The sequence below is a fragment of the Pristiophorus japonicus genome, chromosome 3 (genome assembly GCF_044704955.1).
Source record: "Pristiophorus japonicus isolate sPriJap1 chromosome 3, sPriJap1.hap1, whole genome shotgun sequence".
Classification (NCBI taxonomy): domain Eukaryota; kingdom Metazoa; phylum Chordata; class Chondrichthyes; family Pristiophoridae; genus Pristiophorus; species Pristiophorus japonicus.
In genome coordinates this window covers 145342807-145354866 of record NC_091979.1, presented here as the reverse complement: position 1 = coordinate 145354866, position 12060 = coordinate 145342807, and the positions used below count along the sequence as shown (strand labels likewise).

Here is a 12060-nt window from a genome sequence, read left to right as displayed (position 1 = left end):
ATCCGGATCGATGCTGATGTTGGGATATTCCGTACCGTGTCATCCCCAGCCCTGAACCGAGCCAAGTCCGAGTCGATGCTGATGTTGGAATCTTCCGCCTGTCCTGTCCTCAAGCCCTGAGCTGAACCCAGCCAAGCCCGGTTCGGTGCTGATGTTGGTCCCTCACAGCCAACCTTTTTTTGCTTCCCTGCGTCCCAGCCGCCAATATCGTGCCGGACCAATCAGAGACGCCCCCGAGGCCCACGTGACGGAGCGGAGCCCCGCCGCTCCAATCGCAGCCGAGGGATGTCTCAGAAAAAGCCGGCGCGCGCCGGGCGGCTCATCAATAACAAGTTTCCCAGCGCGAGAGAGCCGCCCAGCCCAGAGACAGAGACACAGGGAGACAGAGCGAGAGGGGGCTGCAGGAGCCCAGCCCAGTCAGCGCGACAGAGGGCTGCTGCTGCTTGCTGCTGCTGCTTGCTGCTGCTGCACCCGGGAACCCTCGGCGGACACATGTGGCGGTGTTGCTGCGCGCAGGATGCCTGATGTGCCCTGTGTAAGATGGTGGGGTCGGAGAGCCTGGGATTGAGTCGAGGTCCGCGATCCGCCGCCTGTCGTCATGGTGGAGTCCCACCCGCCAGGCTGGACACTTCTTCATCCACACCGTGCGGGCTTTCTGCTGGCGATGCTGACTCTCTCCACGTTACCTGTTAAACTCTCAGCCTACCCTACCTCCCTGAGTGACTGTCAGACACCAACCGGCTGGAACTGCTCGGGTAAGGCAACTCCCGATCGAGGGGCGAGGGAAGGGTACTGAGGGCGGGGGGGCTTCCCTTTAACTTGCTGAATATTGGCGCTGGTGCTGAAAGTTACTCTGTGACTGACTCGGTCGTGCTGGCTCCAGGTGAAGTATTGCAAAGATGTTGCAGACGGGCACCTAAAAAATTGCAAACGGAGGGATTCTGCCCAATGTTCTGAAACGTGAATAACATTGCTCCATCGATGCTGCCTGACCTGCTGACTGTTTCCAGCATTTTTTGTTTTTATTTAACATTTTACTCTCAGACTGGATTTGATTTATTCGGCGGGGGGGGGGGGGGGTGTCCGTCGCAGCCTCCACCTTTGCACTAGCCACATATATATTAAATAAATATATATTAACGTTGATCCTGCGTTTTCTAAACGTGATCCCGGAGTTCGAGGGATTGCAAAACCCTTCGCCATTCCCTTCGAAAGCATCCTAGCACAAGCCGGCTGTGATACACTCCGCAGATCTTCAGCGCCCCGCAGAAGCCGTGTTGAGAGGACGGAGATCGGGATAGAAAAAAACTGCATGTTGCAATACAAAAGGAATGCTTTTTTCCCCTCTCTCTCCCAGTTGATATTTTATGTCGCAATCACACAGAAAACTGTGGAGCCAAAAAAGGAAAGCGAAGAGCTGCCAGCGATTTTTGTCTGCGGGTTTGGACTTGTGATTAACCTCATATCCAGTGGAAAGAATCAGGTCATCAATCTTCGTTAGAAGCAGACAAGTTTTCACCAAAAATATATCTTATTTATCTTTGTTGCAACTTTGTCATGTCATCTCTCGCTTCCTGCCCGTGTATATATATATATATATGTATGTATCTATTTGTGTGAGTGTATGTATATATATATATATATATACCATGCATGTATGTGTATGTTCCAAATACTATATTTACACACACACATTATTTATATATATATAATGTGTGCGTGTATATGTAAATATATATTTTTTAAATAGACACTATTATATGGGGTACGATAAAGAATGAGAAAAGGGGCAAAACAGGGCAGATGTGGAATAGTGAAATCCGATTTAAAGAGACAGTACGCCGTGTTTCAAATTAAAATGCTCTCTAGTGCTGAGTGAGGTTTGCCAACGCTACTTTAGAATTTATTTCTTGCAATACTTCAGAACAAGGCTGCAGATCTGCACAGGGAGACCTCTGCGATCGAGGAGGGACCCCGTCTCTAACTCACACCTGACTAGCTAGGAAGAGAAATATACCGAACCCTTTTCATCGACTTGAGATCTGGCCTGTTTTCATTTGCCACAAAAAAAGTCGGAGGTTAATCTTCACTAAGTTCTGCCAGTGCTTTCCTTTTCTCTCTCTTAACATCTCAAGGTTTTGACGACAGAGAACACGACTTGTTCCTTTGCGACATCAATACGTGTCAGTTCGGCGGGGAGTGCTTGCGGATCGGACAGACGATAACCTGCGACTGCCAGCTCAAGGTAAGGGGCAGGCATTGCTGGACTCTTTTATTTTGGCTGGGATTTAATTGGGCCGGGTTTTGTCTGGGCGAACTGGGTCAAACTGCTGCCTGTTGTGCTAGGGATGTGTGCAGTGTGGACCTTGCAGAAAGTCTGGTGTGTCTGGCAGATCCTTATGATGATTCTGTTTCTTTTTAGTGCAGCACTGACTATGTGCCAGTGTGCGGCTCCAATGGCTATACCTACCAGAACGAGTGTTACCTGCGGCAGGCTGCGTGCAAACAGCAAAGTGAAATAAAGGTGCTGGGAGAAGGATCCTGTACCAACGGTATGTACACCACTAATATGTACTGTAACTGATTGTGTGTGTGTGTGTGAGCATACACGCGCCTTTAACCTTATGTCTATCAATTCATAAATAAATCTGAGATTATCCTGCGTGATCCTATTTGCAAGGGTTTGTTACATAGGCAGCCTCAGACAACAGCCTCTGCTCGTTACCACGTTTCAAAGCTATTATTGAAGCATATTGAACGGAAATGGGAACTGCAAGTACCTTGTACTGGGCACTTAATCACCATTTCACCCACAATAAAAATACATTCCTGCTCCTTAGAGTGCCATCGTAAGTATTTGGTCATTTGTCTCACAGGAGACAGTAGAAATGCTAGCAATAGATTTTAGCAATAGTATATAACCAGTGTTAGACTGATGAAAAATTACAGTTTAAAAAAATCATTGTTATGATAGTGTGCCTTCTAATGAGATCTTGTCTCTTTACAGATATGGGATCAGGTTCTGGAGATGGAGGTAAGTGCCTATTGCAAATGTATTTTTAATCTAATTATAGTATTGTGGTTATAGAGACTGCCATGTCATCTATAGATGATGCATCTTATGATATAGGCATTTCAAGTTTTTTTTCTTCCTTCACAATATTCTCCTTTTTATTTTCTCGCAGATGCTATTTGTTTCCTGGCAGCTTTCTTTAGCTGTGAGGTCTAGACAGTCTGGGCCACAGGTTTCTCTCTGCAACTGCAGGCAATGCACTGCATAATAGATGGCAGGAATGGACTTACAGTGGGATAGCTGAATGGCAGAGTTTTGCATCGTTTCCCTTCAAATTGCCAGATGTTGTGCACCCCCAAACAATAGTGGAGAAAGCACTTTATAGTAATGGGCAAGCTTCAACGACATGCACAACTCTGGAATTTTAACCTTCAGTCATCTGGTTGAAAGGAAGCCATTCCGCCACTTGCGACTGCCCAGTAAAATGTTTTCATTAAATAAATAGATGAAATCCTAAAAAATAGTGCACTTAATGAAAATAGCAAACTGTAAAATTTCAGCTTTAATCACAGAATTGTTTGGCTGAAATATATCCTCCGTATTTACAATTATTTTGCAATATAGCAATAGCCCTGTGACTTATTACAATCAAGAATGATACAGCACAGAAGGAGGCAATTTGGCCCATTGTGCTGGCTCTTTGGCAGAGCTATCCAATTAATCTCATTCCCCTGGAAGAAAGATCATAATAGCCAACATACTGAAAACTGGAGATAATTAGCCTGAAGAGCACTAACCAACATTAGGCACATGCAAAGCTTCTTTGATTTTAACTGCAGTGAAGTGTAAAGCACTTATATAGTAACATGTATATTTGTACTCAGTTATATAGATACTGGACTACATTCACCAGTAGATATTATGATCACGAAAGAAGTAGTACATAGTAAAATAATGGGATGAAAGGCAGACCAGTCCCCTGGACCTGATGGCTTACATCCAAAGGTCTTAAAAGAAGTGGCTGCAGAGATAGTGGATGCATTGGTTGTAATCTACCAAATTCCCTTGATTCTGGGGTGGTCCTAGCGGATTGGAAAACTGTAAATGTAATGCCCCTATTTAAAAAAGGAGGCAGACAAAAAGCAGGAAATTTTGACCAATTATCCTAACATCTGTCATTGAGACAATGCTGGAGTCCATTATTAAGGAAGCAGTAGCGGGACATTTGGAAAAGCATGATTCAATCAAGCAGAGTCAGCATGGTTTTATGAAAGGGAAATCATATTTGACAAATATGCTGGGAGTTCTTTGAGGATGTAATGAGCAGGGTGAATAAGAGGGAACCTGTGGATGTGGTGTATTTGGATTTCCTGAAGGCATTCGACAAGGTGCCACATAAAAGGTTACTGCACAAGATAAAAGTTCACGGGATTGGAGGTAATACATTAGCATGTATAGAGGATTGGCTAACTAACAGAAAACAAAGTCGGGATAAATGGGTAATTTTCCGGTTGGCAAACAGTGACTAGTGGAGTGCTGCAGGGATCGGTGCTGGGTCCTCAACTATTTACAATCTATATTAATGACGTGGATGAAGGGACCGAGTGTAATGCAACAAAGTTTTCTGATGATACAAAGATGGGTGGGAAAGAAAATTGTGAGGAGGACAGAGAAAATCTGCAAAGGGATATAGACAGGCTAAGTGAGTGGCAAAAATTTGGCAGATGGCGTATAATGTGGAAACATGTGAGGTTATCCACTTTGGCAGAAAAATAGAAAAGCAAATTATAATGTAAATTGAGAAAAATTGCAAAGTGCTGCAGTTCAGAGGGACCTGGGGGTCCTTGTGCATGAAACACAAAAGGTTAGTATGCAGACACAGTAAATAATCAGGAAGGCAAAGGGGATAGAGTATTAAAGGAGAGAAGTTCTGCTACAATTGTGCAGGGTATTGTTGAAGCCACACCACACCTCGAGTACTGCGTACAGTTTTGGTGTCCGTATTTAAGGAAGGATATACTTGCATTGGAGGTTATTCAGAGAAGGTTAACTAGGTTGATTCTGGAGATGAGGAGTTTCAATTATGAAGATAGGTTTAGTAGTTTGGGCCTTTACACATTGGAGTTCAGAAGAATGAGAGGTGATCTTATCAAAACATATAAGATAATGAGGAGACTCAACAAGGTGGATGCAGAGAGGATATTTCCACTCATAGAAACATAGAAACATAGAAAATAGGTGCAGGAGTAGACCATTCAGCCCTTCGAGCCTGCACCACCATTCAATAAGATCATAGCTGATCATCACCTCAGTACCCCTTTCCTGCTTTCTCTCCATATCCCTTGATCCCTTTAGCCGTAAGGGCCATATCTAACTCCCTCTTGAATATATCCAACGAACTGGCATCAACAATTCTCTATGATAGAGAATTCCACGGGTTAACAACTCTTTGAGTGAAGAAGTTTCTCCTCATCTTGGTCCTAAATGGCTTACCCTTTATCCTTAGACTGTGTCCCCTGGTTCTGGACTTCCCCAACATCGGGAACATTCTTCCAGCATCTAACCTGCCCAGTCCCGTCACTATTTTATATGTTTCTATGAGATCCCCTCTCATTCTTCTAAACGCCAGTGAATACAGGCCCAATCGATCCAGTCTCTCCTCATATTTCAATCCTGCCATCCTGGGAATCAATCTGGTGAACCTTCGCTGCACTCCCTCAATAGCAAGAACGTCCTTCCTCAGATTAGGAGACCAAAACTGAACAAAATATTCCAGGTGAGGCCTCACCAAAGCTCTGTACAACTGCAGTAAGACCTCCCTGCTCCTATACTCAAATCCCCTAGCTATGAAGGCCAACATGCCATTTGCCTTCTTCACCGCCTGCTGTACCTGCATGCCAACATTCAATGACTGATGTACCATGACACCCAGGTCTCGTTGCACCTCCCTTTTTCCTAATCTGCCGCCATTCAGATAATATTATGCCCTTGTGCTTTTGCCACCAAAGTGGATAACATCACATTTATCCACATTATACTGCATCTGCCATACATTTGCTCATTCACCTAACCTGTCCAAGTCACCCTGCAGCCTCTTAGCATCCTCCTCACAGCTCACACTACCACCCAGCTTCGTGACATCTGCAAACTTGGAGATATTACACTCAGTTCCTTCATCTAAATCATTGATGTATATTTTAATAGCTGGGGTCCCAGCACTGAGTCCTGCGGCACCCCACTAATCATTGCCTGCCATTCTGAAAAGAACGTGTTTATCCCGACTCTCTGCTTCCTGTCTGCCAACCAGTTCTCTATCCACGTCAATACATTACCCCCAATACCATGTGCTTTAATTTTGCACACCAATCTCTTGTGTGGGACCTTGTCAAAAGCCTTTTGAAAGTCCAAATACACCACATCCACTGGTTCTCCCCTGTCCATTCTACTAGTTGCATCCTCAAAAAATTCTAGAAGATTTGTCAAGCATGATTTCCCTTTCATAAATCCATGCAGACGTGGACCGATCCTGTCACTGCTTTCCAAATCCGCTGCTATTTCATCTTTAATAATTGATTCCAATATTTTCCCCACAACTGATGTCAGGCTAACTGGTCTATAATTCCCTGTTTTCTCGCTCCCTCCTTTTTTGAAAAGTGGTGTTACATTAGCTACCCTCCAGACCATAGGAACTGATCCAGAGTCGATAAACTGCTGGAAAATGATCACCAATGCATCCACTATTTCTAGGGCCACTTCCTTAAGTACTCTGGTATGCATACTATCAGGCCCTGGGGATTTATTGGCCTTCAATCCCATCAATTTCCCTAACACAATTTCCTGACTAATAAGGATTTCCTTCAGTTCCTCCTTCTCACTAGACCCTCTGTCCCCTAGTATTTCCAGAAGTTTATTTGTGTCTTCCTTCGTGAAGACAGAACCAAAGTATTTGTTCAATTGGTCTGCCATTTCTTTGTTCCCCATTATAAATTCACCTGATTCTGACTGCAAGGGACCTACGTTTGTCTCCATTAATCTTTTTCTGTTCACATATCTATAGAAGCTTTTGCAGTCAATTTTTATGTTCCCAGCAAGCTTCATTTCATACTCTATTTTCCCCCTCCTAATTAAACCCTTTGTCCTCCTCTGCTGAATTCTAAATTTCTCCCAGTCCTCAGGTTTGCTGCTTTTTCTGGCCAAATTAAATGCCTCTTCTTTGGATTTAACACTATCCTTAATTTCCCTTGTTAGCCATGGTTGAGCCACCTTCCCCATTTTATTTTTACTCCAGACCGGGATGTACAATTGCTAAAGTTCATCCATGTGATCTTTAAATGTTTGCCATTGTCTATCCACCGTCAACCCTTTAAGTATCATTCGCCAGTCTATTCTAGCTAGTTCACGTCTTATACCATCGAAGTTACCTTTCCCTAAGTTCAGGATCCTAGTCTCTGAATTAACTGTGTCACTCTCCATCTTAATAAAGAATTCTACCATATTATGGTCACTCTTTCCCAAGGGGCCTCGCACAACAAGATTGTTAATTAGTCCTTTCTCATTACGCATCACCCAGTCTAGGATGGCCAGCCCTCTAGTTTGTTCCTCGACATATTGGTCCAGAAAACCATCCCTAATACACTCCAGGAAATCCTCCTCCACCGTATTGCTACCAATTTGGTTAGCCCAATCTATATGTAGATTAAAGTCGCCCATGATAACTGCTGTACCCTTATTGCATGCATCCCTAATTTCTTCTTTGATGCTGTCCCCAACCTCACTACTACTGTTTGGTGGTCTGTACACAACTCCCACTAGCATTTTCTGCCCGATGGTATTCCGCAGCTCCACCCATACAGATTCCACATCATCCAAGCTAATGTCCTTCCTTACTATTGTGTTAATTTCCTCTACAACCAGCAATGCTACCCCACCTCCTTTTCCTTTCTGTCTATCCTTCCTGAATGTTGAATACCCCTGGATATTGAGTTCCCAGCCTTGCTCACCCTGGAGCTATGTCTCCGTAATGCCAATTATATCATATTTGTCAATAGCTGCCTGCGCAGTTAATTCTTCCACCTTATTACGAATATTCCTCGCATTGAGGCACAGAGCCTTCAGGCTTGTCTTTTTAACACACTTTGCCCTTTTCGAATTTTGCTGTAATTTGGCCCTTTTCAATTTTTGCATTGGGTTTCTCTGCCCTCCACTTATACTTTTCTTCTTTCTATCTTTTGCGTCTGCCCCCATTCTACTTCCTTCTGTCTCGCTGCATAGGTTCCATTCCCCTGCCATATTAGTTTAACCCCTCCCCAGCAGCGCTAGCGAACATTTCCCCTAGAACATTGGTTCTGCTCCTGCCCAGCTTCAGACCGTCCGGTTTGTACTGATCCCACCTCCCCCAGAACCGGCTCCAATGTCCCAGGAAATTGAATCCCTCCCCCTTGCACCATTCCTCAAGCCACGTATTCATCTGAGCTATCCTGCGATTTCTGCTCTGACTAGCACATGGCACTGGTAGCAATCCTGAGATTACTACCTTTGAGGTCCTACTTTTTAATTTAACTCCTAGCTCCCTAAATTCAGCTTGTAGGACCGCATCCCACTTTTTACCTATATCGTTGGTACCTTTATGCACCACGACAACTGCCTGTTCATCCTCCCCCTCCAAAATGTCCTGCAGCTTCTCTGAGACATCCTTGACCCTTGCACCAGGGAGGCAACATACCGCCCTGGAGTCTCGATTGCGGCCACAGAATTGTCTATCTATTCCCCTTAAAATAGAATCCCCTACCACTATAGCTCTCTCACTCCTATTTCCTGCCCTCCTGTGCAGCAGAGCCACCCACGGTTCCATGAACTTGGCTGCTGCTGCCCTCCCCTGGTGAGTTATCCCCTCCAGCAGCACCCAAGGCAGTGTATCTGTTTTGGAGGGGGATGACCGCAGGGGACCCCTGCAGTACCTTCCTTCCACTGCTCTTCCTGATGGTCACCCATTCCCTATCTACCTGAGTAACCTTTAGCTGCGGTGTAACCAACTCACTAAACGTGCTATTCACGATATCCTCATAGGGGAAACTAAAACTAGGGAACATAGTCTCAGAATAAGGGGCCGCTCATTGAAAACTGAGATGAGGAGGAATTTCTTTTCTCAGAGGGTTGTAAATCTATGGAATTCTCTGCCCCAGAGAACTGTGGAGGCTGGGTCATTGAATATATTTAAGGCGGAGATCGACAAATGAGGGATGACCTAATAGAGGTCTTTAAAATTCTGAAAGCGTTTGATAAGGTAGACGTCGAGAAAATGTTTCCACTTGTGGTTGAATCCAAAACTAGGGTCATAAATATAAGATAGCCACTAATAAATGCAATAAGGAATTTAGGAGAAACTTCTTTGCCCAGAGTGGTTAGAATGTGGAACCCTCTGTCATATGGAGTGGTTGAGGTGAATAGCATAGTTGCATTTAAGGGGAAAGCTAGATAAGTACATGAGGGATAAAGGAATAGACGGTTATGCTGATAAATAAAGTAGGGTGGGAGGAGGTTCATGTGGAGCATAAACACCAGCATAGACCAGTTGGGCTGAATTACCTTTTTCTGTGCAGTAAATTCTATACAAAAAAAAAAGGAAAATGAGGGATGCATTTGACTTTTAAGTGATTTTTGTGCAACATCATTTCAAAAACTCAATCACAAAAGATTCTTTCAGACTTCTCAAGCAGCTGGTGAGCCGTAGTGAGTATAAGTGTTAAAAAGGTGAATGGTTTCAGTTGCCAAGTAGCTGAATGGCCAAGTGATGAAGTCCATTCCACAGAGAAAGCCTGGTGCATCGCATAATAGACAAATGGCAGAACCACCTTGGTGGGACAGGATAGCTCCCGCAACATGACAGGGAGGGTAGTTGCATGGAGTTACTTGCAGCACATATGAACTCAGTTTATATTGTGGCTTGGCGCAGTCCATGGCTTGGGAAAGTGACAGCAAAATTGCTTCCTTCTGCCCTTCTTCCATTTGTATTTTTTGAAGTCTGCCACCAGTCTTTTATACAGGATTACAAAATGAAGACAAAGGAGATCATTTGGCTCATCTGATCTCATCCACGCGAAACAAGGGAACGCACTTGCATTCCCCCATCACAGCATTTGTTTCTTGAAGGAATATGTTTTATTTTTGGCAGATTACCCTACCTAGAAGACACCCAAATGTTGATCACTCTTTGTGTGAAGAATTTATTCCTCGTATCTGTTCTAAATTTCATTTCACCAGTTTTAACCCAGTATCCTGACCTATACATACACCTCCTCCTCCACCCCATCGCCTTGAATCACACCTTTTATTCATCTGACTCTGGTGGATGGGGCTGATGAGAAGGCAGTAGGGACAAGGCTGAAGTTTGGCATGTTTATTGCCCTCATGAATTGTCTTGGCATACAGAAGTAAGTGGGTCTGCTTTCCAATGGAAAATGTTACAATGCACGAACAGTGCTGAACAGTCACTTCTCTCCATACTTATAGCAGTGAGCAGTGATATGGTTAGAGTGATTGAATAGTTGTATACTCTATGTTTTGCCATTGAGCAACGATCAACACTGGTGCCACAACAGTGTTGTTTCTGTAATGCAGTCCATTAGCACAATAGTACAAGCTCTTCAGAAAGCTTCTTCCACCCATGCTATGCTGTTTTTGGGACCACACTCCAAGAAATTGTTATGGCCAGCTTTAACTTACTTAGAGAATCAGACAGGAGACTTCAGGAAACTTACAGATGCCCACTTTTTATGCTCCAACAGACCAGTAGACATCACAATGAGACCATCTCTTATGGTGCCATGTGTGAAGTAGCACAGGAACATCCTGTTGATACTCAAGTCTGTGTTAGTTCTGTGCCATCACTTAGTCCTTCAAGGATGAAGGAATTTGGGTATGTAGAGAGACTAGAGAAGCTGGGATGGTTCTCTTTAGAGCAAAGAAGTTAATGGCGATTTAATAGAGGTGTTCAAAATTATGAGGGGTTTTGATAGGGTAGATAGGGAGAAACTGTTTCCAGTGGCAGGTGGGTCAGTAACCAAAGGACACAGATTTAAGATAATTGGCAAAAAAGCCTGGGGGGAGATTAGTTTTTTTTTACTCAGTTATGATCTGGAATGCATTGCCTGAAATAGTGGGGAAAGCAGATTCAATCATAATTTTCAAAAAGGAAATGGATATATATTTAAAAAGGGGAAAAAGTGCTATGGGTTATGTGGCAAATGTATGGGAATGGGACTAATTGGCATCTCTTTCAATGATCTGGCACAGGCATGATGCCACCCCTCCTGTGCAATATGATTCTGTAATTCTAAGTGACTGAAGCGATGGTCTCAAACAATGAGATCATAACAATTCCAGGAATTGTTTTTGTTGCACTGATGTAGTCATATTAGGGACAGTTATAGATACCAATATCACATTCAGTTCACCATTGGATTGAGTAGCCATTCACAACCACAGATAAGGGAATATATTGGTTCACCTCTCACAAAGCATAACAACATCATAAAACATCCTGAACACCATAACACATGCATTCAAAATACCAAATAAAACAAATTAATTTAATATAGCTTGCAATCTGTCATTCATTTATTGTTGAGAATAGAAAGTGTTAGTTGTCCAAAAGTAAAAGTAACAATACAAAATCGTGCACTTTATTTCAGGTAATGACAGGTCAGACCTAGAGTTCACTACTCACACAAAAGCAAAATAGTGTGGATGCTGGAAATCTGAAATACAAACAGAAAATGCTAGAAATATTCAGAAGGTCAGGCAGCATCTGTGGAGAGAGAAACAGTTAACTGGCACAAGTTAGAGATGTAACAGGTTTTAAGTAAGTATAGAGGCAGGGAAAGGGAGAGGGGAGGAAAGAACAAAAGGGAAAAACGACCTTGACTACACTTGCTCCCACCCACTTCCTATAAGGACTCTATCCATTCTCCTAGTTTCTGTGTCTCCATCGCATCTGTTCTGATAATGCAGCCTTCCAGACCAGTGTTTTCGTTTTTCCTCAACCAAGG

The 12060-nt window shown here is 43.6% G+C and overlaps 1 protein-coding gene across 1 annotated transcript in view; it reads left to right on the top strand.

Annotated features, from left to right (window-relative positions):
- The first annotated feature begins 344 nt into the window (after nt 1–344).
- tmeff2a (transmembrane protein with EGF-like and two follistatin-like domains 2a) overlaps nt 345–12060 on the top strand; it is a 100914-nt gene continuing 89198 nt past the window's right edge. The window contains exons 1-4 of the mRNA XM_070875891.1: nt 345–755; nt 2136–2245; nt 2423–2552; nt 3008–3034. Coding sequence (XP_070731992.1) covers nt 599–755; nt 2136–2245; nt 2423–2552; nt 3008–3034 — 424 coding nt within the window. The 5' untranslated portion in view covers nt 345–598. The remainder of the gene's footprint in view (nt 756–2135; nt 2246–2422; nt 2553–3007; nt 3035–12060) is intronic.